Source organism: Mustelus asterias, chromosome 7 (genome assembly GCF_964213995.1).
Source record: "Mustelus asterias chromosome 7, sMusAst1.hap1.1, whole genome shotgun sequence".
Classification (NCBI taxonomy): Eukaryota; Metazoa; Chordata; class Chondrichthyes; order Carcharhiniformes; family Triakidae; genus Mustelus; species Mustelus asterias.
This window is the reverse complement of record NC_135807.1, coordinates 27,769,708-27,796,638: the sequence shown is the minus strand read 5'-3', so window position 1 is coordinate 27,796,638 and position 26,931 is coordinate 27,769,708. Positions and strand designations below refer to the sequence as shown.

The following is a 26,931-nucleotide window of genomic DNA, read 5'->3' as shown; positions in this document are numbered from 1 at the left end:
TGATAGCTGTGACACTTCACCCATGTCCTCCCCCGTGATGTCCTCCAAGTTGATGTCGAGGGTGGGCGGTGGTGCAATGCTGATTGATGGGTCAGCCTCTTCGGTTGATATTCCTGCAAGGCAAGGAATGCTTCCTGCCTGTTAAGTTGGAGGCTAAGGTGCCAGTTTAGCTCCCAAAAAATGGGCATGGTGCCTTCGAATGTCTCGGCCTTTATGTATAGCTATGAAAGGATAGCTTTACATCGATTTTCAATAAAAAAAACAGGCAGCGCAGTGAACAAAATGTACTCTCCCCCTTCTTGTAATTTTAAACCGAGGATGTTCTCTGACTTGCAATTGACAACAATCAGCAAGAACAAGCACCGGTGTAATCTCCTGGCAATAAGCAGTTGCTGACAATTACTCTGCTGTTTGGAAAAGAAACAACCCATTTTGAAACTTGTTCTTTTCCTCTGTGGAGGGAAGGAAGAAATGAGTTACTGCTGGGAGCGAGATAATTGCTTGTGTTGCGAAGCTTGCCCCTTCCCTTTCATGCAGGTCCGCATTCAACAATTACAGAGAAAGTATCATTTGCTGAGTGAATTGGATATGATCTATTATGCCCGCTTGGTTTTGTCTCTGGAGAGACATGGAGGAGAGGCAGGGAATGGTCTGTAAATCGAGCCAAACATTTTGCGGGGAGAGCATTTCAGACAATCTGTAACATGAAATGATTTTTTATGAGTTATCCATCACTTCATGATGAAGGACATGGTGGCTCGCTACAATTTGATGGCAGTTCTTCCCAAAGGCATTAGTGCAGTTAATTTCTTTTTATATATATTGCTTTGCCCAACAAAGCATAGCTGCTGCAGATCTTTGCGCTTTTTTTGCTTCCCCTTATTTTTTTTTCGTCTGAACTTTGTGCTCATCGAGTGGAGGAATTGTAATCCTGAGGAACTGGAACACTTTTCTTTTCAGGCAATCATCCCCAGGTTAGGTAATAACAGGGCAGAATGTCTACATGATGTTATGTTCTGAGCGCAACCCCATTCCAAACAGAGGGAGCGAGAAAATAATTGAGAGGGTTGGGGACAGTGAGGGAGTGGGAGGAGAAGATTTTTTTTTAAATAGGAGCAATTGAGCTAACAATGGTGCTCACATCACAGACATAATAAGCTCAAGGGAGAAGAGAGTTTGCAATTCGGTTAGCACCCTCAAACCTGCTGAATAAACTCCCTGGGCCCCAGGGAGTGGAACCCACTCATCAGGTGCAGGTATCACTGGGTCCATCAGAGACGCAACAGATGGAATTACAAAAAATAATTCATGTAATGTTGGTGTCATTGGCCAGGCCAGCATTTATTGCCCATCTCTACTTGCCCTTGAGAAGGTGGTGGTGAGCTGCTTTCTTGAATCGAAGTAGTGTACATAGTGTAGGTACACCCACCGTGCTGTTACATAGTTTGAGGATTTTGACCCAGCAACAGTGAAGGAATGGTGATAGATTTCCAAGACAGGATGGTGAGTGACTTGAAGGGGAACCTCCAGGTGGTGGTGTTCCCAGGTATCTGCTGCTCTTGTTCTTCTAGATGGTAGCGTTTGTGGGTTTGGAATGTGCTGTCTAAGGAACCTTGGTTCCTGCAGGGCATCTTGCAGATGGTACGCATCGCAGCCACTGTGCATCAAAGAATAAAGAACAAAGAGCAGTACAGCACAGGAACAGGTCGTTTGGCCCAGCAAGTCTGTGCCGACACAGATGTCTCACTAATCTAATATTTTTTTGCTTCTACATGGTCCATATCCCTCTATTCCCTGCCTATTCATGTACCTATCCAGATGCCTCTTGGATGTTGTTATAGAATCTGCTTCCACCACCTCCTCCAACAGCATGTTCCAGGCATTCACCACCCTTTGTGTGAAAAACTTGCCCCTTACATCTTTTTTAAATTTTCCCCCTCTCACTTCCAACCTATGCCCCCGAGTAATTGACCCTTTGACTCTGGGAAAAATACTCTATCTACTCTATCCAAGCCTGTCACAATCTTGTAAATCTCTATCAAGTCCCCCTCATCCTCCGACGATCCAATGAAAACAATCCAAGTTTGTTCAACCTTTCTTCATCGTCCGTATCCTCCAAATCAGGCAACATCCTGGTAAATCTCTTCTACATCCTTTCCAATGCATCAACATCCTTCTGGTAGTGTAGCGGCCAGAATTGTACACAGTACTCCAAATGCGGTCCAACCAAAGTCTTATACAGCTGCAACGTGATCTTCCAATTCCTATACTCAACACCCTGACCGATGAAGGCCAGCATGTCATACACCGTCTTGACCACCTTGTCCACCTGAATTGCCATCTTCAGGGAACTGTAGAGCTTCATGCCTAGATCCCTCTGTATGTTAATATTTCTAAGGGCTCTACCATTTACTGTATACTTTCCTTCTGCAGTAGACCTTCCAAATCACATCATCTCATATTTGTCTCGGTTAAATTCCATCTGCCATCTTTTGGCCCAGGTCTCCAGCCGATTTGTATCCTCTGACTATCCTCACTATCTGTTACTCCTCCCATTTTTGTATCATCTGCAAATTTACTAATCAGACCACTATATTTTCCTCCAAATCATTTATATCTATTACAAACAACAGAGGCGCCAGCACTGATTCGTGTGGAACACTGCTTGTCAAAGACCTCCAGTTAGAAAAGTACCCTTCCACTACTACTCTCTGCTTTCTATGCCAAAGACAGTTTTGCATCTATCTTACCAGCTCACCTTGGATCCCATATGACTTCACCTTCTGTATCAGCCTGCCATGAGGAACCTTATTGAAGGCTTTACTAAAGTCCATGTATACAATATCCACTGCCCTGCCCTGGTCAATTATTTTCGTCACTTACTCAAAGAACTCAATCAAGTTTGTGAGACACGACCTCCCCTTCACAAAACCATGCTACGTATCACAAATAAGCTTATTCTCTTCCAGATGTGAGTACACCCTGTCCCTAGGAATCTTCTCCAATAATTTCCCCACCACTGATGTAAGGCTCACAAGCCTGTAATTTCCCGGAATGTTTCTTCTGGCCTTCTTAAGCAGACGAACAATGTTAGCTACTCTCCAATCCTCTGGTACCTCGCCCGTGGCTAAAGAGGAAGATTTTGGCCAAGGCCTAAACAACTGCTTCCCTTGCCTCTCTCAATATCTGGGATAGACCCTATCTGGCCCTGGAGACTTGTCCACCTTAATGTTTTTCAATACCTCCTCCCTTTTTATCTCAACATGTCCTAGAATATCAACATCCTCCTTTTTACACTTGGTGGTGAATGTTTGTGGATGGGGTGCCAATCAAGCAGGGTGCTTTACCCTGGATGGTGTCAAGCTTCTTGAGTGTTGTTCGAGTTGCACTCATCCAGGTAAGCAGAGAGTATTGCATCACAGTCCTGACTTGTGCCTTGTGGATGGTGGACAGGCTTTGGGAGTCAGGAGGTGAGTTCTTCATCGCAGGATTCCTAGCCTTTGACCTAGTATTAATATGGCTTGTCCAGTTCAGCTTCTGGTCAATGGTAACCCAGCAAGTTGATGGTGGGGGATTCAGTGATAGTAATGACAATGAATGTCAAAGGATGATTGTTAGATCCTCTCTTGTTAGAGCTGCTCATATTACCTGGCACTTGTGTGGTGTGAATGTTACTTGCTATGTGTCAGCGCGAGCCTGGATATTGTCCAGTTATTGCTGCATACATGGACTGCTTCAGTATCTGATGAGTCACAAATAATGCTGAACATGGTGCAATCATCACTGAACCCTATGATGGAAAGAAGGTCACTGTAAAAGTAAAGTTTATTTATTAGTGTCACAAGTAGGCTTACATTCACACTGCAATGAAGTTATTGTGAAAATGTCCTAGTCGCCACACTCTGGTGCCTGTTCGGGTACACTGAGGGAGAATTTAGCATGGCCAATGCACCTCTAACCAGCACATCTTTGGACTGTGGGAGGAAAGCACCTGGAAGAAACCCATGCAGACACAGGGACAACTCCACACAGACAGTGACCCGTGGCCGGAATTGAACTGGGGTCCCTGGCGCTGTGTGAGGCAGCAGTGCTAACCACTGTGCCACAGTGCTGCCCACTGATGAAGCAGCTGAAGCCACTATCCTGAGGAACTCCTCCAGTGGTGTGGCATTCCTTAATAGGTTTGGGAAGGACTGGTACAGGTCCCCGAACTGCAGCCGGAACAAAAGGGAGGTGGGGAGGGAGGGGGTGGTGTGGGGGGTAGTGGAGGCATGTGAGGGAGGTGATGGGCAAAAAAAGTACTTTTGCGCTGACTTGAAAACTTTCTGCAACATGCTGCATTATTTGCATCACTTTTATATATGCAAAATAACACTATTTCTCGTGCTCTCACCTGATAGAGCCCCGAACTTCAGGAGAATTCCAGAGTGACAAGTTTAGATTTCCAACACCAGATGTCTCTCAGATCATCAACCAGTGCCAAGTTATAAACATTTTCCTTTGCCCACTAAGTATTGGATTGAGATTGTTGAATTCCCACAGCAGGCAGCAGCTTCAGGTCCCCTATGATTCAGCTCTACATTATAAAGATTGAATATCGCATCCAGTCCTCCAGGAAAACAACATTTTACACAACATACTCACGTTGTGTCATAACTTCTTTTTTTTGCTGTTCTCTTTCTCGGACCCCATAAAAACAACAGTGCCTTTGTAATTCTTGATTTAGTGCGTAGTTGAGCAGTTTATTCATATAAATAATCTCTTTTGGTATCACTCTTTTTAATATCCACCAGTGTTGGGATTTTACCAACTATTAAGTAACTTAAATTTGGATTGGTAAATGCTTCAGAATGGCATTGTAACACAGGAATGACCAAAAGGCAAAATACTCTTCTGCCTCTGGGTTTGTTGCGTTAAGAATTATTATATCTGCACATGGCATAACTGGTGCACACTCAAAAATAACCAGGACGTGTTGCTGGGTGGAGCAAGAGCGCCATTCCAAATTCTTCTCCACTGCCTTTCCTTCCTCAGTTTGCTCCCTTCTCCCTCCTTCTTTATTGCTTTCCCCAATCCTTCCGTCCACCCAATCAACCACCATTAATCCTCTCTCCTCCCTGATCATAACAATCCCCACTCCCGAGATCTATCCGGAGTCACAAGTTCAAGATAAGGGGGGGAAAGGTTCAGTGGAGATGTGCAGGGGAAGTTTTTTTACGCAGAGGGTGGTGGGGGCCTGGAATGCACTGCCAAGTGAGATGGTTGAGGCAGTTACGTTAGTCACATTTATAGGCATATGAACAAATGGGGAATGGAGGGATATAAGCGGTTGGTCTAGATAGGACAACGTGATCGGCGCAGGCTTGGAGGGCCGAAGAGCCTGTTCCTCTGCTGTACTGTTCTTTGAGGCTTCTATCCGTGATGCAGTGGTCCACAATTTACACCCCCATCGCTGTTTGGGGACATGCTGCAGGTAGACATGGCTTGTCAGTCTAATATAAATGAGGCTCAATGCCTAATTTTATTCAGGCCTCCCTGCTGCTGTGCAAGATTGACCCAATTTTCGTCAGTCGCCTGCATTATCAAATTTTATTTGCAGTCTGTGTTTCTTTTATCTTGCCTGTTAACCTATTGTATGGATTCCCTTCATTATTATAAGAATATGGATCTCCTTTGTTCTTTTTTCTAAATAAATGGATTTTTGCTTGCTTTGTCCTCTCTTCAAAATATTAATCCTTCTTTGATGTTCTCAGAAATGTATAAACAGATAACAGATGGCTGCAGTAAACTCTTGAGAGTACATTATATCAATGCATTGAAATTTAGAATCATGCTGTTTAATACGTAACATGCAGTTGCCTTAATTACACAGCGAATGCTTCGAATTGTGAATATTTTACCTTATTCTGGATATTGTCAGATTGTAGAGATGGATATGTTGAATAATCTCGTCTAAGAGTCGATCCGTCATTGCATCAAAGTCAGCAAAGGTGTCACTCTGCAGTCAAATGCAGTCAAAACAAAGCATTAACTAGTGTCATACAGAAAAACAGGTCAGAGAGCTAAGAATACTGTCCACCTCATTATGAGCTGTACCTACATTTTTGCAATGATAGCATAATTATTATTTCATTTTTTTTACTTGTACTTTTCTCCTGAATTAATAATTCCTTGTAAGGCACAGAGTTAACATTTTCAATCATGTACATCTGCAATGAAACAGATACATGTATACCCACATTATACTCCCAGATCCAATATCCTTTAGGGAAGGAAATCTGCCGTACTTACCTGGTCTGGCCTACACATGACTCCAGAGCCACAGCAATGTGATTGACTCTCAACTACAAAAGGTCGTGAATGTAGCCCAATCCATCACGCAAACCAGCCTCCCACCCATTTACTCTGTCTACACTTCCTGCTGCCTCGGCAAAGCAGCCAGCATAATTAAGGACCCCACGCACCCCGGACATTCTCTCTCCCACCTTCTTCCTTCGGGAAAAAGATACAAAAGTCCGAGGTCACGTACCAACTGACTCAAGAACAGCTTCTTCCCTGCTGCCAGGATCTACCTCGCATGAATGGACCTACCTCACATGAAGTTGATCTTTCTCTACACCCTAGCTGTGACTGTAACACTACATTCTACACTCTCTCGTTTCCTTCTCTATGAATGGTATGCTTTCAAAAGAAACAATACTTTTCGGTGTATGCTAATATATGTGACAATAATAAATCAAATCAAATCAACTGCCCTCTGAAATGGCCTAGCAAGCCACTCAGTTCAAGGGCAACTAGGGATGGGCAATAAATGCTGGCCAGCCAGTGATGCCAATGTCCCACGAATGAATGAGGAAAAACAGAATCCCATCCTTAACTCCAGCTGCTGCCCATCCACTCCCTCCCAATTTACACACAATCGCGCTGGAAAGTAGACTAAAGGTAATAATTCCTCATAGGGCAATTTACCAGACAACAGTCTCACATTTAATGCTGGATATCTCCCAACAATGGGTAGCGCAATCTCCTGAATTGCTCTGCAATCATGTTTGTCATTACAAAAACCAGATGATGCTGGCTTTTAGTTTCTCTTGTTTGCTGTAGGCCCTTTTGTGCCTCTTCCTGTCTTCATTTCATCAACGCCTTCAGTTCTCCAAGCACCGCAGTGATACCCACCACCTCTCTCTTTTCCCCATAGCCCCACTCAGATCAAGCTTTTGGGTCACTCCTCTGAATATTTCTCTTTGACTTTGGCATCCACTTTCATCTGATTATTCTGTGAAGAGCTTCGGGGCAACTCCCATCAAAAGATCTATATAAATGCAATGACATTAGTATTCTTACGTACCTTATAACTGGAGTATAAATGTGTGTTGATCTTTCCATTCATGTCATATTGTGATTAAAGCACATTCAAGGGCAATTAGGGATGGGCAATAAATGCTGGCTTAGCCAGCGACACCCACATCCCATGAATGAAAAATTTAAAAAATTGGCCGATAACTTGGGGTCAATGGCTTAGGCCAGAACGGAAAGAATATATCGTAAGGTAGCAGAGAGCCTGCCAGCGGTATTGATGAAATCTGCTATTTACTACAGATGTGCTTTGATTTTATTTTTAGATAATAAGATTACTGAGTGCATTGTAGCTGTGGGAAATGTTACCTTTCATCTCAGAAATGTGAAAATATAGTTCGAAGCCACAAGACTTTGAAATAGCGGATCAATATTTGGGCTGTTCTGTATGCCTTGTGCAGATGGCCCCGTGTGTTAAGTGGATAAGGGGAGTGAGATGTGTTTGTAGAATCATAGGGTCTGATTTTACCATTTTCATTCTAATTGCCGAATCTGGGTGCAATTCAGATCCGAGTTGGAAAACTGCTCTCAGGTGCCCCCATACGCACTCAGCCTGAAAAAAAAAATCCTGAATCCGAATCGCGCTGTAGGTGGGGCTTAATGATTGCCGCTCTGAACTGCGCATGCGCAGTGAGAAAAAAAAATTGAAAAACGCACCCCTGTCACGTTGCTTCCGGGCCGCAAAAACCAGATAAAACGGGCCAGGAGCGAAAAGCGGGAGCGATGGCCCCCACAGACATCGCCCCACCCCCACAACATAACTGTCCCCCTTATCTACCCACCCCTCCCCACTACCCAGAACGATTGCAACCCTCTGTCCCCCTTCTCCCCCACCGATCACCCGCAGTGTGGCAGCGGTCCCACCTCCTCTCCCCCCCCCCCCATGAATCACCCGCAGAGTGGCAGCGGCACCCCCCCTGCCCACCCCCCACCGGAGATCCATCTGGCATCCCTCTCCCCTGCCACCAGAGAATGATCCGGCCTCCTTCCTCCCTCCCCCCCGCCCCCACCAGAGATACATCTGACCCCCTTCCTCCTCCCAACCCCCCCACCAGAGAACGATTGGGCCTCCCTCCCATCCCCCCTCACCAGAGAATGATCTGGCACGCCTCCCTTCCCCCCCCCCACCCCCGCCACACCAATCTGAGTTAGAGAGCCATTGGAAGCTCTGAACTTACCTCTTCAGAAACTGGAGCGCCTGAAACAGACCTTTGCCGAGTATGTCTGTTTCGCGCCGAATCTGGACGCGCGAACGCGATGGCAAAGGGGGAAATGCTGGTCAAGTTGGGCGGGCAGCCCATTAATTCAATTTAAATGCACGCAAATGCATTTAAATCGCCGTTGTGCCCGATTCGGGTGCGGTTCGGATCGAGGCCATTTTCGGGCCTTGGTAAAGTGGGCATCTGCGCGGACGCAGGCGCGGATCATGCTAATCACCTCACTTTACCAACTTTTGCGCCCCTTTTCGGGCGCGACTCAACGATAAAATCGAGCCCATAGACTCCCGACACTGCAGAAGGAGGCCATTTGGCCCATCGAATCTGCACTGACAACAATCTCACCCAGGCCCTATCCTGGTAACCTCACATATTTATCCTGCTAATCCCTCTGACACTAAGACCGGATTTTAACCGGCATGCCTGCCCGAGTTTCGTAAGATCGTGCCCGAGGCCAACGGAGAATTCCGTTCTCCGAGCCTCGCTCGCCCCGAGATGGGGGTGGGCGTGTCGGTAAAATCGGGGCCCAAGGGTCAATTTAGCATGGCCAATCAACCCAACCCGCACATCTTTGGACTAGATCTTTGCTGGACTAGACTACCCAGACCAAATGGTTAGACACTACAGTGTTAATTCAGCAAAGGACTTAAGATAAAGTTTACATAAAAGGCTTGCTAACAGTGAGGAGTTGTGGCCAGAGCAATCATGTAGCAGCAATGAGAAAAGAACATGAAGAAATAAAAAAGGGAAGCTCTGGTGAACTATTCCTCAGGAAAGAAACCTCAGTTGATGTCACTTCCAGGACAGAAATAACAACTATATGCCGACTGCTAACACTGCCTTGCCATGGCTTGCTGCGACAGTAATATTGTTGCTGTGCTGCTATTCTTGATGTACGTCATAAATCAAGATTAAATTGCTTTTCATCTATACATGTGTGTAATCCTGTCTGATTCGACAGGAATGAATCCAAGTTACATACATTTGGAGACACAGTGATTTACTAACATCTCTATAATCTATTATCTTCATTTCTTTTGACATGGAGAAATGCTGAACAGCTGCAACAGATTGCTAAGTAGAGCTGGTGAGATCAGGATAATGGCCTCATGCAAGAAGCAGGAGTGTCAAGAACGCTCACAAATACATCACCTCTCAGCCTGTCTCAAAACAACGACCTTTTTCAAGTGTAGTGATGGAATTCTAGAATGGCGACAGCACAGGGGGCACGGTGGCTCAGTGGTTAGCAACCCTGCCTCACAGTGCCAGGGACCTGGGTTCGACTCCGAGCTTGTGTCACTGTCTGTGTGGAGTTTGCACGTTCTCCCCGTGTCTGCGTGGGTTTCCTCCGGATGCTCCGGTTTCCTCCCACAGCCTGAAAGATACGCTGGTTTGGTGCACTGACCCAAACAGACGCCAGAATGTGGCGAGTAGGGGAATTTCACAGTAACTTCACTGCAATATTAACGTAAGCCTTACTTGTGACTAATAAATAAACTTTAAGGAGGCCATTCAGTCTGTCGTGTCGGTGCTATCTCTCTTCAAGGTTAACTCACTTTGTCCCACTCTCCGTTCCTATCCCTGTGCTCCTGCAATATTTTTCCTTTCAGCTGCTTATCCAATTCTCTTTTGAATGCCTGGGTTGAATTTACCTCCCCCACATTCTCAGGCTGTAGATTCTAACCACTCAGTGGGGGAAAAAAAGTTTCTCCTCAGGTTACTGTTGCTTCTCTTGCCACCCTGAGGGAACAAACGATAAAATGGGGAAATAAGAATACTAGTCTGAACTGGTCTTCTATACTTTAAAATGGAACACCAGTAAAACTTGGGAGTCCTGTTCAGGACTTCCTTAAGGTTAATGTGCAGGTTCAGTTGGCTGTTAGGAAGGCAAATTCACTGTTAGTATTCATTTCTGAAGGGCTAGAATACAAGAGCAGGGATGTTATGCTGAGGCTGTATAATCATAGAATCCCTACAGTACAGAAGGAGGCCGTTCAGCCCATCGAGACTGCACCGACAACAATCCCAACCTATCCCAGTAACGCCACATATTTACCCTGCTAATACCCGTGAAACTAGGCTCAATTTAGCATGGCCAATCCACCTAACCCGCACATCTTTGGAGTGTGGGAGGAAACCGGAGCACCTGGAGGAAACCCACACAGACACGGGGAGAACGTGCAAACTCCACACAGACAGTGACCCAAGCCGGGAATTGAACCCGGGTCCCTGGCGCTGTGAGGCAGCAGTGCTAACCACTGTGTCACCATGCCACCCCTGTAAGGCTCTGGTCAGACTCCATTTGGAATAGTGTGAGCAGTTTTGGGCCCAGGAATGAAGGGTTCGTCATATGAGGAGCGGCTGAAGAGTCTGGGTCTATACTCGATGGAGTTTAGAAGGATGAGGGGGAATCTAACTTAAACTTACAGAATACTGAGAGGCCCAGATAGAGTGGACGTGGAGAGGATGTTTCCACTCGTGAGAGAGAATAAGACTTGAGGGCATAATCTCCTAACAGCCAACTGAACCTGCACGCTAATCTTAAGGAAGTCCTGAACCATCAAGGAATGCTCCTTTAAAACAGAGTTGAGGTGGAATTTCTTCAGCCAGAGGGTGGTGAATCTGTGGAACTCATTGCCACAGAGGGCTGTGGAAGCCAGGTCCTTGAGTGTCTTTAAGACAGAGATAGATAGGTTCTTGATCAATAAGAGGATGAAGGCTTATGGGGAGAAGGCAGGAAAATGGGGGTGAGAATCATATCAGCCATGATTGAATGGCGGAGCAGACTCGATGGGCCGAATGGCCTAATTCTGCTCCTATATCTTATGGTCTGCTTTGAAGGCTACCATTAGATCGTTTACATCCACTTGAAAAGGCAGATTTGGCGATTGTTAATGACTCGTCCAAATGTCTGCACCTCAAAACGTGCAGAAGAATGCTAAGTGGGGGATTCATCCGATGCTACAATGCAAGGGCTTAGTATACAGACAGGAGGAAATGAATGGTTCAATAGGTTATCTTCATTTGAACTAATGCTGTGATCAGTTAAAATGTGTTGGGAAAAAACACTCTGTGCAAAATGCTAGCTGTTCTCAGAACCACAATTATAAAGTGGTGAATCAAATGCAGCTCCAAATCCCTCCTTTACAACATTCAGGTTAACATGATAGTTTGGTGGAATTTCTTTTTCAGATGACCGAGGTAAGGTTGGGACCCTTTTACTGTCCATTTCTAGATGCTCTGAGGTGTTGACACTGAGCATTCCTTTCTGGTGTTTTCTACGAGCGGCTTGCCACGGAGAACATTCAAGCCAGGGGAGGTTCCCTTTCCCCCAAAAAAGGTATTGGTCAACCAGTTTGGTTATTACTCTTGCGACTCGGCTAACGTTGTCTACCTGATACGCTGCAGGAAAGGATATTCCGAGGCATGGTACATTGGCAAGACAATGCAGATGCTACGACAACGGATGAAGGGACACCACTCAAGAATCACCAGGCAGGAGTGTTCCTTTCCTGTCGGGGAACACTTCAGCAGTCACGGGCATTCAGCCTCTGATCTTCGGGTAAGCGTTCTCCAAGGCAGCCTTCAAGACACATGATAACGCAGAATCGCTGAGCAGAAACTGATAGCCAAGTTCCGCACACGTGAAGACGGCCTCAACTGGGATCTTGGGTTCATGTCACACTATCTGTAACCCCCACGACTTGCCTGGGCTTGCAAAATCTCACTAACTGTCCTGACTGGAGACAATACACATCTCTTTAACCTGTGATTAACCCTTTCTCCACTCACATTGTTTGTACCTTTAAGACTTGCTTACCTGTTATGACTCGCAATCCAACCATTATCTTGTCATTGAGTTTATGTCTATATATGCCCTGTTTGTGAAACCAACTCCCACTCACCTGGTGAAGGAGCGGCGTTCCAAAAGCCCGTGCTACCAAATAAACCCGTTGGACTTTAGCCTGGTGTTGTGAGACTTCTTCCTGTTATTACAACAGTTAATCTGGTGCCAGCCCCACAAAATAAGAGATTGACATCATTCCAGCTGTACAACCTGCCATGGTGGGAATGCGGGTGAATCACCTCATCTAATAGCCCCTCCTCCATCCAAAAGGGGAGCTTGTGCATTAGAACACCGCCACTTTGCTCTCTGGATTACTCACCATCCTGATCTAATTACGTTACGTGTAATCCCCACCACTTGGCCTGGGCTTGCAAAATCTTACTAACTGTCCTGGCTGGAGACAATGCACATCTCTTTAACCTGTGCTTAACCCTCTCTCCACTCCCTTTGTCTGTACCTGTAAAGACTTGATTACCTGTAAAGACTCGCATTCCAACCATTATCTTGTAATTGACTCTGTGTCAATGCCCTGTTTGTGAACCCAACACTCCACTCCTCTGATGAAGGGGCAGCGCTCTGAAAGCTTGTGATACCAAATTAACCTGTTGGACTTTAACCTGGTGTTGTGAGACTTTTTACTGTGCCCACCCCAGTCCAACGCCGGCATCTCCACATCATATATAAGGCCATCCCTTCTTCATTGCTGAGTGAAAACCCAGAAACTCCAGTGGGAGTACTTTCATCAATATAGACTGGTAGCGTTTCTAGCAGAAAGCTCACCATCCCCCTCTTAATGCTTTTAAGTCTTAGAGTTTTACAGCACAAAAAGAGGCCCTTTGGCCCATCATGTCTGTACCGGCCATCAAGCACCTATTTATTTTAAGCTTATTATTGTCACAAGTAGGCTTACACTAACACTGCAATGAAGTTGCTGTGAAAATCCCCGAGTCGCCACACTCGGGAACCTGTTTGGGTACACTGAGGGAGAATTTAGCATGGCCAATGCACCTAACCAGCACGTCTTTTTTTCGACTGTGGGAAGAAACTGGAGGAAACCCACGCAGACATGGGGAGAACGTGCAGACTCCGCACAGACAATGACCCAAGCCGGGAATCGAACCCGGGTCCCTGGCGCTGTGAGGCTGTGCCGCCGTGCTCCCGTTTTCCAGCGCTTGCTCGACAGCCGTGTTGTGTTGTCTCAACTGCTCATCTAAATGCTTCTTTGATGTGAGGTTTCCCGCCTCTGCTACCCTTTCAGGCAGAGAGTCCCAAATTCCCACCACCGTCTGGGTGGTCTTATATATGGTGTCGAGATACCGGCTTTGGACTGGGATGGGCACAGTAAGAAGTCTCACAACACTAGGTTAAAGTCCGACCTGGACTTCATTTGGTATCACGAGCTTTCAGAGCGCTGCCCCTTCATCAGGTGAGTGGAGAGTTGGGTTCAGAAACAGGGTATATATCGACACAGAGTCAATTTACAAGATAATGGTTGGAATGCGAGTCTTTACAGGTAATCAAGTCTTACAGGTACAGACACCCTCTTTCCTCAAATCCCCTCTAAATCTCCTGCCCCTTACCTTAAATCTATGCCCCCTGATTATTAACCCCATCTACTAAGGAGTAAAGTTTCTTCCTGTCTATCCTCGCTATGCCCTTCGCAATTTTGTACATTTCATTCAGGTTCCCCCTTCTCTGCTCGAAGGAAAACAAAACCCAGGCTATCCAGCCTCTCTTCATAGCTGAAACATTTCCAACCCAGGCAACATCCTGGCGAATCTCCTCTGCACCCTTTCTAATGCTCACAACCGAGGAATGATTTATTTTTGAAAGGGACTGTAAATAATATACAATACTCAATTTACAGCCAGATCATCGATATGCCTCACTGCAAAATGGTAGTGTGTGGTCTCCCCCTGGAGGCTGTGCAATGGTAGTGCAGCTAGAGTCAGGATTTTTAAAGGTTGTTTCCTTCACGGGACATTCAGAGATGACAGTCAGCATAGTCGAGTGAGGGAGTCACACTTGCTGTGAGACCTGCACATCCATTACAGAGCCATCCAAATTTCAAACTGCACTGGTGTGACTTCATTTAGTTAATTTGCAGTTGTCACCCCCTTATTTAAGAAGAATATAATTGCATTAGAAGCAGTGCAGAGAAGGTCCACTCGATTGATTCCTGGGATGAAGTAGTTGTTTTATGAGGAAAAGTTGGAACTTCACCCAGTGAGGCGGCACGGTGGCACAGTGGTTAGCGCTGCTGCCTCACAGCGCCAGGGACCCAGGTTCAATTCCCAGCTTGGGTCACTGTCTGTGCAAAGTCTGCACATTCTCCCCGTGTCTGCGTGGGTTTCCTCCGGATGCTCTGGTTTCTTCCCACAATCCAAAAGACATGCTGGTAGATGCATTGGCCATGCTAAATTCCCCCTTCAGTGTACCCAAACAGCTGCCAGAGTGTGGCAACCAGGGGATTTTCACAGTAACTTCATTGCAGTGTTAATGTCAGCCTACTTGTGACGCTAATAAATAAACTTTAAACTTAAACTTTAGGTTTAGAAGGTTGAGAGGTGATCTTATTGAAACATCAGATCCTGAGGGGACTTGACAGGGCGGATGTTGAAAGGATGTTTCCCCTTGTAGGGAGAGACTAGACCTCAGGGACACAGTTTAAAAATAAGCAGTCTACATCACAAGAGATTTTTTTCTTGCAGAGGGTCATGAGTCTGTGGAACTCTTTCTCAGAGAGCAATCGAGGCAAGGTCATTGAATATTTTTATGGCTGACTGAGATAAATTCTTGACTGACAAAGGAGTCCAAAGGTACAGAGGGTAGACAGGCAAGAAGAGTCCACAATCACATCAGCCATGATCTTATTAAATGGTGAAGCAGGTTCCAATTGCCTATTCCTGCTCCTAAGTTGTGCATTCATATGTCTGTTCATGCCAGGTAACATCAGTTTCCACTGAGCTTAAGCAGTTCTGTTTTCCCATTTTTTTTGTTGTTCAATTCAATCCAGTCAAAGTCCAATTCAAAGTCTCAGCAAGTGAGACATTCCAGATCCAAGCTGACAAGACAGGTTCTTCCGGTCTTGGGCTTGATCTACATAGAGTCATAGAGGCTTACAGCAATGGAAACAGGCCCTCGGCCCAACTTGTCCATGCCGCCCTTTTTTTTTTAAACCCATAAGCTAGTCCCAATTGCCCACATTTGGCCCATATCCCTCTCTACCCATCTTACCCATGTAACTGTCTAAACGCTTTTTAAAAGACAAAATTGTACCCACCTGTATTACTACATCTGGCAGCTTGTTCCAGACACTCACCATCCTCTGTGTGAAAAAATTACCCCTCTGGACCCTTTTGTATCTCTCCCCTCTCACCTTAAACCTATGCCCTTTAGTTTTAGACTCCCCTACCTTTGGGAAAAGATAATGACTATCTAGCTGATCTGTGCCTCGCATTATTTTATAGACCTCTATAAGATCACCCCTCAGCCTCCTACGCTCCAGAGAAAAAAGTCCCAGTCTACCCAGTCTCCCCTTTTCACTCAAACCATCAAGTCCCGGTAGCATCCTAGTAAATCTCTTCTGCACTCTTTCTAGTTTAATAATATCCTTTCTATAAGATAATACATGATCCAAGTTGATTGGAGCAGGCATTGCACCTCATCCAAGGCTTGATCTCATTTGTGTTTTCCCATAATAGTCAACGATTCGGTATTATATTGTCCACACTGAAGGTGATTTTTGAACATGAAAGACAAGACAAGACAAGCATCGCCGCCCACTTCTTTGTCCAGTTTGTTCATTTGTGAGGTAACAGCTCCCTCTAGTGCATTGTGCCAGTACTGTCAAACTGGAGCGGCTTTCAAAACCCATTGGCCTCCTGGAGATTTTAATTTACGAGGTGTTACTTTCCTTTTATTAAAAAAATCAGCTGCAGACATTCGCAATCCATCAGAGACTGATGTTGATAAGAGCCTGTAGGTTTTATTATTTTCACACCAGGTGTTTAATTGCTGAACTGTTTTTGCCTGCCTACCTTTCATCTCTTCTACCTTACGCTATGCTATGATAAGGTTCCATAGGCACCAACCACCCTCGGGTACCTGGCCCAGGTGACTACTCTTAATTTGCCAGTCTCTAAGTCACTGTCTAAGTCAACTTCAATTGAAATTCCTTTCGCGTTGACTGGCGTATGGCCTATTTCCCAGTTACCAAAATTATTTGTTGTGTGATGCCTTGTACTTTCACTGTCTCACATAACATTTGGGGTCTCTGTCCATTTTCTGCTAAAAATGTGACAGGAGATCTCGAGGGTCTACGTGAAAATTCTACGCCTTCAATTTTACTCACTATTCGGTGAGTGCAATGTGAGAGAGCGTATTTAGAAATATGGAACAAAGTGACCTTGGCGTGTTTGTCCACAGGGCTCTGAAGGGGGAAGGGCATGTTAGTAGGATGGTGAAAAAGGCCAATGGGACACTTGTCTTTATCAATCGAGGCATAGATTGCAAAAGCAGGGAAGTCATGTTGGAGTTGTATAGAACTTTGGTGAGGCCAGAGCTAGAGCACTGTGTGCAGTTCTGGTCGCCACATTATAGGAAGTATGTGATTCCACTGGAGAGGGTGCAGAGGAGATTCACCAGGATGCTGCCTGGGATGGAACATTTAAGTTATGAAAAGAGGTTGCAGAGGCTTCAGTTGTTTTCATTGGAGCAGAGAAGACCGAGGGGGCGACCTGATTGAGGTGTACAAGATTATGAGGAACATGGACAGAGTAGATAAGGAGCAGCTGTTCCCCTTAGTTGAAGGGTCAGTCATGAGGGTGCATAGGTTCAAGGTGAGGGACAGGAGGTTTGGGGGGAATGTGAGGAAAAACTTTTTTACCCAGAGGATGATCTCAGTCTGGAATGTGCTGCCTGGGAGGGTGGTAGAGGCGGGTTGCCTCACATCCTTTAAAAAGTATTTAGACTAGCACTCGGCACATCTTAACATTCAGGGCTATGGGTCAAGTGCTGGCAGATGGATTAGGTGGGAGTTCAGGTGTTTGGAACATGTCGGTGCAGACTTGGTGGGCCGAAGGGCCTCTTCTGCGCTCTACAAGTCTGTAATTCTAGTTCAGGACTGTGTTTACAGTACAATTGCAGGAGTTGAAACAGAGGAATTGTAACGTAAGTGCAAAGTCTTGATAGGTTCTTGATTGGTAAGTGGATCAAAGGTTACGGGGAAAAAGCGGGAGAATGGGGTTGAGAAATTTACCATGATTGAATGGCAGAGCAAACCCGATGGGCCAAATGGCCTAATTCTGCTCTTACATCTTATGGTCTTATTATGGTCTCCTTCTCTGCTAGTTTTCTTTGTCAGTATCTATGCTTTCCCTCTTTGCGTCTTTTTTCTTTACCCCACAACTCCAATTTTCTCATCTTCATCTCCTCTGAAAATGTGATAACTCCAACACAATTCCACTGGTAATGTTTACCTACACATACACCATCAAAAGGCGGGTGGGAAATTATTCTCAAACTTCTCCAAATTAAAGATGTTCCTTATACCCTTCCTCTTTGGCTCAGTCTGTCCTTATGACTCTGTGATAACCCCCAAGACTTGCATGGGGAATCATTGATTGACCCCCCTGAAGGACTCGTTGCAGACAAACTCCCTGTGGATTGGTAATTAACTCACCATGTGACGGTCGTATACCGAGCCCTGTATAAAGCAGGCCCCTGAGTGAGTCCATAATTGCATTGTCCTGGTTGGGACCTATTTGGGTTCGTCACTTTATTACTTTATTTTGTGCAATAAAGCACTGTTCCTTTACAGCTGACTCCTGGAGTTATTATAGTCTACTTCTTTGCCTGGTATTTCTTTTTGTCTGATTATGCTCCTGTGAAGTGCCTTGGGATAATTTCCTACATTAAAGACACAATACCTGTAGTTATGTTGTTCATACACATGAATTGTATCCAGTGAGGGTGGCCGGTCAGTGACTACATCATTGGCCATGTTGCACACCAGCTGAAACCGTCTCTTTTGCTTTAATCAACCACTATGTTTACCTTAAAATGGCAGCGATTTTCCAATATCTATTATAACATCTTATGCTTCATCGTAGGACACGGGGTATAATATCTTTACAGGCCAGAAAAGAGTGTGCAGCACACGCAGTTCAAAATACCCAACTGAAACTAGTTTATGCTGGTTTGACAAGATATATACATATAGCCAACAGGTGGTCCTATTATTCTCCTTCCTCCTTAGTGAAAAAGTTACACAACTTTGAAATTCCATGCAACATAGATGCATTTCTTGTTCTTTTTAGTTTATTAACAAATCCAACTTAACTGGTTGCCGAAACGGACACCACGTTTCTTGACCCATACTTCTAGAATCTGCCAAAGGATCTTCTCCCATTTTGATCTGAGTCTGAGGAGATGCTTACTCCAACGAAGACTGCTTTTGATCATGACCTCCAATTCAATGTTCCACTTCATCAGACATGTCAGCCAAGACTCTGACTCAGACCTGAAATGTTTTCAGGCACTAATTGTTGGTGTATCTATTGGCACCCTACTCAGAACGCAACTATCCAATTCATCAGACACTTCTGATTCTTCCCAACTTCCTTCATGAACCTCTGAAGGTAAAACACGATCTATGGCAGCACGGTGGCGCAGGGGTTAGCACTGCTGCCTCACAGCGCCAGGGACCTGGTTTGATCCCCGGCTTGGGTCACTGTCTGGGCAGAGTCTGTACATTCTCCTCGTGTCTGCGTGGGTTTCCTCCGGGTGCTCTGGTTTCCTCCCACAGTCTGAAAGATGTGCGGGTTAGGTGCATTGGCCATGCTAAATTCTCCCTCAGTGTACCCGATCATAGAACATAGAACATAGAACATTACAGCGCAGAACAGGCCCTTCGGCCCACGATGTTGCACCGACCAGTTAAAAAAAAAAACTGTGACCCTCCAACCTAAACCAATTTCTTTTCGTCCATGAACCTATCTACGGATCTCTTAAACGCCCCCAAACTAGGCGCATTTACTACTGATGCTGGCAGGGCATTCCAATCCCTCACCACCCTCTGGGTAAAGAACCTACCCCTGACATCGGTTCTATAACTACCCCCCCTCAATTTAAAGCCATGCCCCCTCGTGCTGGATTTCTCCATCAGAGGAAAAAGGCTATCACTATCCACCCTATCTAAACCTCTAATCATCTTATATGTTTCAATAAGATCCCCTCTTAGCCGCCGCCTTTCCAGCGAAAACAATCCCAAATCCCTCAGCCTCTCCTCATAGGATCTCCCCTCCATACCAGGCAACATCCTGGTAAACCTCCTCTGCACCCTCTCCAAAGCCTCCACATCCTTCCTGTAATGTGGGGACCAGAACTGCACACAGTACTCCAAGTGCGGCCGCACCAGAGTTGTGTACAGTTGCAACATAACGCTACGACTCCTAAATTCAATCCCCCTACCAATAAACGCCAAGACACCATATGCCTTCTTAACAACCTTATCTACTTGATTCCCAACTTTCAGGGATCTATGCACACATACACCTAGATCCCTCTGCTCCTCCACACTATTCAAAGTCCTCCCGTTAGCCCTATACTCAACACATCTGTTATTCCTACCAAAGTGAATTACCTCACACTTCTCCGCATTAAACTCCATCCGCCACCTCTCGGCCCAACTTTGCAACCTGTCTAAGTCTTCCTGCAAACTACGACACCCTTCCTCACTGTCTACCACACCACCGACTTTGGTGTCATCAGCAAATTTGCTAATCCACCCAACTATACCCTCATCCAGATCATTAATAAATATTACAAACAGCAGTGGCCCCAAAACAGATCCTTGAGGTACACCACTTGTAACCGCACTCCATGATGAATATTTACTATCAACCACCACCCTCTGTTTCCTATCCGCTAGCCAATTCCTGATCAGGTGCCGGAGTGTGACGACAAGGGGATTTTCACAGTAACTTTGATGCCGTGTCAATGTAAGCTTACTTGTGACACTAATAAAAAATAAAAACTATCTACAAATCTAACCTTCCCACCAGCAAACACCTTGACCAAATATATAGAAAGGCCAGATATTTTTGCAACTCTTCCTGGTAACCATAATTCTATTAGTTTTAAGATAGCTATGGAGAATAATAGGTCTGGCCCAAAAGTTAAAATTCTAAATTGGGGCAAGGCCAATTTTGATAGTATCAGGCAGGAACTTTCAACAGTTAATTGGAGGAGTCTGTGGGAAGGCAAAGGGACGTCTGGTGAGTGGGAGGGTTTCAAAAGTGTGTTAGCCAGGGTTCAGGGGAAGCACATTCCTCTTAAAGTGAAGGGCAAGGCTGGTAGAAGTAGGGAACCCTGGATGACTCGGGATATTGTGACCCTGGTCAAGAAGAAGAAGGAGGCACATGACATGCATAGGCAGCTGGGATCAAGTGAATCCCTTGAAGAGTATAGTGGGTGTAGGAGTAGAGTTAAGAGGGAAATCAGGAGGGCAAAAAGGGGACACAAGTTTGTTTTGGCAGATAAGGCAAAGGAGATTCTAAAGAGCTTCCGCAAATACATAAAGGGCAAAAGAGTAACTAGGGAGAGAGTATGACCTCTTAAGGATCAACAAGGTCATCTATGTGCAGATCCACAGGAGATGGGTAAGATCTTAAATGAATATTTCTCATCAGAATTTACTGTTGAGAAAAGCATGGATGTTAGTGAACTTGGGGTAAAAAATAGTGATGGCTTGAGGAGCGTACACATTACAGAGAAGGAGATGCTGGAAGTCTTAAAGTGCATCAAGGTAGATAAATCCCTGGGACCTGATGAAGTGTATCCCAGGACATTGTGGGAGGCTCGGGAGGAAATTGCGGATCCCCTAGCAGAGATATTTGAATCATCGATAGTCACGGGTGAGATGCCTGAAGATTGGAGGGTGGCAAATGTTGTACCTTTGTTTAAAAATGGCTGCAGGGAAAAGCCTGGGAGCTACAGGCCAGTGAACCTCACATCTGCAGTGGGTAAATTGTTGGAAGGTATTTTGAGAGACAGGATCTACAGGCTTTAGAGACGCAAGGACTGATTAGGGACAGTCAGCGTGGCTTTGTGATTGGAAAATCATGTCTCACAAATTTGAAATTTATAAATACGAAGTGATGCATTTTGGAAGAAATAATGTAGAGAGGAGTTATACAATAAATGGCAGAGCCATCAAGAGTATAGAAACACAGAGGGACCTAGGTGTGCAAGTCCACAAATCCTTGAAGGTGGCAACACAGGTGGAGAAGGTGGTGAAGAAGGCATATGGTATGCTTGCCTTTATAGGGGTATAGAGTATAAAAGCTGGAGTCTGATGATGCAGCTGTATAGAACGCTGGTTAGGCCACATTTGGAGTACTGCGTCCAGTTCTGGTCGCCGCACTACCAGAAGGATGTGGAGGCGTTAGAGAGAGTGCAGAGAAGGTTTACCAGGATGTTGCCTGGTATGGAGGGTCTTAGCTATGAGGAAGATTGGGTAAACTGGGCTTGTTCTCCCTGGAAAGACGGAGAATGAGGGGAGATCTAATAGAGATGTATAAGATTATGAAGGGGATAGATAGGGTGAACGGAGGGAAGCTTTTTCCCAGATCAGAAGTGACGATCACCCGGGGTCACGGGCTCAAGGTGAGAGTGGCGAAGTATAACTCAAATATTGGAGGGACGTTTTTTACACAGAGGGTGGTGGGGGCCTGGAATGCGCTGCCAAGTAGGGTGGTGGAGGCAAACACGCTGACATTGTTTAAGACTTAGCTGGATAGTCACATGAGCAGCCTGGGAATGGAGGGATACAAACGATTGGTCTAGTTGGACCAAGGAGCGGCACAGGTTTGGAGGGCCGAAGGGCCTGTTTCCTGTGCTGTACTGTTCTTTGTTCTTTGATTGAGTTTTTTGAAGGGGTAATCAAGAAGGTAGATGATGGCAGTGCAATTGATGTTGTCTACATGGACTTTAGCAAGGCCTTTGACAAGGTACCGCATGGTAGATTATTACATAAGGTTAAATCTCACGGGATCCAGGGTGAGGTAGCTAAATGGATACAAAATTGGCTTGATGACAGAAGACAGAACGTGGTTGTAAAGGATTGTTTTTCAAACTGGAGACCTGTGACCAGCGGTGTGCCTCAGGGATCGGTGCTGGGTCCACTGTTATTTGTCATTTATATTAAAGATTTGGATGAGAATATAGGAGGCATGATCAGTAAGTTTGCAGATCACACCAAGATTGGTGGCATAGTGGACAGTGAAGAAGGTTATCTCGGATTGCAACAGGATCTTGAAAAATTGGGCCAGTGGGTTGACGAATGGCAGATGGAGTTTAATTTAGAAAAATGCGAGGTGATGCGTTTTGGTAGATTGAACCAGGGCAGGACTTACAAATCAAACCTTCCCACCAGCAAACATCTTGACCAAATATATAGGAAGGCCAGATATTTTTGCAACTCTTCCTGGTCACCATAATTCTATTAGTTTTAAGATAGCTATGGAGAATGTTAGGTCTGGCCCAAACGTTAAAATTCTAAATTGGGACAAGGCCAATTTTGATGATATCAGGCAGGAACTTTCAAAAGTTAATTGGGGAGTATGTGGGAAGGCAAAGGGACATTAATGGTCGGGCGTTGGGGAGAGTTACAGAACAAAGAGATCTAGTGGTACAGGTTCATAGCTCCTTGAAAGTGGAGTCATAGGTGGACAGAGTGGTGAAGAAGACATTCAGCCTGCTTGGTTTCATTGCTCAGAACATTGAATTCAGGAGTTGGGACGTCTTATTGAAGTTGTACAAGACATTGGTAAGGTCACATTAGGAATACTGTGTACAGTTCTGGTCACCCTATTATAGAAAGGATATTATTAAACTAGAAAGAATGCAGAAGAGATTTACTAGGATGCTACCGGGACTTGATGGTTTGAGTTATAAGGACAGGCTGGATAGACTGGGACTTTTTTCTCTGGAGCGTAGGAGGCTGAGGGATGGTCTTATAGAGGTCTAAAAAATAATGAGGGGCACATATCAGTGAGATGGTCAATATCTTTTCCCAAAGGTAGGGGAGTCTAAAACTAGAGGACATAGGTTTAAGGTGAGAGGGGAGAGATACAGAAGTGTCCAGAGGGGCAATCTTTTCACACAGAGGGTGGTGAGTGTCTGGAACAAGTTGCCAGAGATAGTAGTAGAAGCGGGTACAATTTTGTCTTTTAAAAAGCGTTTAGACAGTTACATGGGTAAGATGGGTATAGAGGAATATGGGCCAAATGCGCGCAACTGGGACTGGCTTAGGGGTTAAAAAAAAGGGCAACATGGACAAGTTGGGCCGAAGGGCCTGTTTCCATGCTGTAAACCTCTATGACTCTATAACCACTTATGATGAAGCTCTTTCACTGTAACCTTCTGCTTCGACTTCTGAATTCTTTCTCCCCCATTTCTCTTCCTGTCCGGATCATTTTTCTTCCACTCACTGTGCTAAATGTGGCTTCAGCAATGAAAACCTCATTCAAAGCTGTCTTCTCAGAAATAATTCTGCTGACTTTCTGTTTGTCGTAGTTGTTTATGTGTTATGATAAGTGAACGGAAAAAAAATCAACATTCTCGAGATTCAATGACAATTGACATTTCTTTCAATTTGTATCTAACAGATAAGAGCATGCTTATTAATTTGTACTGTGCACTCTGCTACTCCACTTGAAGCAGATGATACAGTGGAACTCTTGTGTCCTTCACCCTGTTCATTCTCATGAAATTTGCAAACTCTTCTGAGCATATCTGAGCTCCGCTGTGGGACACAATTTCCTCTGGGAACCCATAAGCAGCAAACAAACTAAGCAAAAAATATTGAGAGCTTTTGTAGTTGTTATTCCATTCATTGGAAAAATGTCAACTCACTTCAAATGGCGAACTATCACAATGAATAGCGGATGCCCTTCAAATTCCACAAACTCTATGTGCAGCCTCTGGCACACTGGAGCTAGCCATTTCCGTGTTTGCAAAGGTATCAATGAAGACTTATTTTCTATTGCTTGACAGGCTCTATACTGTTTGACTGTGTCTTCTATCCTTATCCAACTCTGGTCACCAAAGGTAGCTTTGCAATGGACCCTTTGTTAGGCTCACCTCTTAAGTGTTCATCATGAAGATCATGTTGAAACGGCAGGCCATCGCTTGCAGAAGTTACAACTCTGGCTCCCCACATTATATAAGCTTAATCAATTTACAACTCACTCTTAAGCATTAAGAAAATGTCCTGATTTCTCCATCTACTGTCTGCATCGGCAGCCAGTTTACAATATAGTCATCTCAAGACAAGGCACTGCTTAGCACTGCTGTCTCACAGTGCCAGGGATCCGGGTTCGATTCCCGGCTTGGGTCACTGTCTGTGCGGAGTCCGCACGTTCTCCCTGTGTCTGCGTGGGTTTCCTCCGGGTGCACCGGTTTCCTCCCACAGTCCAAAAGGCGTGCTGGTTAGGTGCATTGGCCATGCTAAATTCTCTCTCAGTGTATCCGAACAGGTGCCGGAGTGAGGCGACGAGGAGATTTTCACAGCATAGAATCCCTACAGTGCAGAAGGAGGCCATTTGGCCCATCGAGTGTGCACCGACCACAATCCCACCCAGGCCCTATTTCCGTAACCCCTCATATTTACCCTGTTAATCCCCCGAACACTAGGGTTAATTTAGTATGGCCAATCAACCTAACCCGCACATCTTTGGACTGTGGGAGGAAACCGGAGCACCCAGAGGAAACCCACGCAGACACGGGGAGAACATGCAAACTCCACACAGACAGTGACCCGAGCCAGAATTGAACCCGGGTCCCTGACACTGAGGCAGTAGTGCTAATCACTGTGCCACCGTGCTGCCCAACTTCATTGCAGTGTTAATGTAAGCCGACTTGTTATCGTGATAAATACTTTCATATACCCTTGCCAATACAGGGTCCCCGAGAGTGGTTCTACCATTTTTTTATGCTGTGACTGGCAACTAATCTACACACACAAAAAAAATATATATTCCCTGTTGGGCTCTTCCTCTGATAGGGATGGTTATCAGGACATGGTTCCAGAATTACAATGATCTTCCGATTGTCTGTACTTAATGTCGTACTGGTGAACACACAAAATCAAAGCCCATCTATGCATTCAGCTGAAACTAAGGTGGGTACTGGAGACTTTGGATTCAAAATAGCCGTCAGTGGCTTATGATGATCTTCGATCCTGGAACTACGGCACACAAGTTTTTATGAATCCTTCTTGTTCCAAAAATCAAAGATAATTCTGTCTGAGCATGAATTCACTCACTGGCACTGAGAGGCTGCATGAGGCAAACGCAATCAAGTCTTTCCTTGTCATTATCTCTCCGCAACACGTGAAAGATCGCGACACCTTCTCTGTGTGGAGAGGCAGCACATGATGGCTTAATCTCTTTGGACACATTGTCTTGTACTCGCATTGTACCATCTCCCAAGATTTGTTCAGAAGAGTTTGTCGATCTACCACCTGCCAATTTGCTTTTGCACAACTGGAATGCCTCACCACACTCCCAAAGTTGGTATGAATAAACCCAAAAATAAACGCAGCCCAGACATATTTTGAGAGTGGTGCATTCATTATTACCTAATCTTGGTCAGATGTAACCTACCTTTATCTACCCTATGACCCAAATATTCCACAGAGTTTTGAAACATAGCACACTGTGTGCCTTTATCTGAACTCTGTGCTTTTCCAAATGCCTGTTTACCGCTGAAATAAGTATTGCCCTGAGGTAATATGTGTTCGGGATATTTTTTTTAAAAGGGGTTTAAGATGATAGAGGAGAAAGGTCACAATGTAAAGTTGCCAAACTCAACGTTGAGTTTGCAGCCTGCTCCACGCCCCCTCCCGCCCCACCATCCCCCACCCCGCTATCTGTCTTGTTCTTAAAGTTGCAACTTTTTGTTGCAATCTCATACAGTTCTAACGCAGTCTCCCTCCCTTCAATTCTGACAAAAAGTCAAAGGACTCCAAACAGTAACTATCTGCTGAGATTTTCCCGTATCCTCTGTTCCTGTTGCAGTGCGAAAAATTTCACTTTTAAACTGCACACAAATCACTCCTGCAAAGCTCGCTCTTGAAATTCTCCAGAATTACATTGAATGGACAATAAAGGATCCAATGTCCTCACTAGACGACTGATTCCTTTTTGATTTGATTTATTGTTGTCACATGTATTAATATACAGTGAAAAGTATTGTTCCTTGCGTGCTATACAGACAAAACATACCGTTTATAGAGAAGGAAACGAGAGAGTGCAGAATGTAGTGTTACAGTCATAGCTAGGGTGTGGAGAAAGATCAACTTAATGCAAGGTAAGTCCATTCAAAATTCTGACAGCAGCAGGGAAGATGCTGTTCTTGAGTCGGTTGGGTACATGACCCCAGACTTCTGTGTCTTTTTCCCGACAGAAGAAGGTGGAAGAGAGAATGTCCGGAGTGCGTGGGGTC

The 26,931-nt window shown here is 45.1% G+C and overlaps 1 protein-coding gene across 1 annotated transcript in view; it reads right to left on the bottom strand.

The window, feature by feature from the left end:
* Positions 1–26,931, bottom strand: part of fam135b (family with sequence similarity 135 member B) — a 411,827-nt gene that overhangs the window by 35,074 nt on the left and 349,822 nt on the right. The window contains exon 16 of the mRNA XM_078217023.1: positions 5,901–5,998. Coding sequence (XP_078073149.1) covers positions 5,901–5,998 — 98 coding nt within the window. The remainder of the gene's footprint in view (positions 1–5,900; positions 5,999–26,931) is intronic.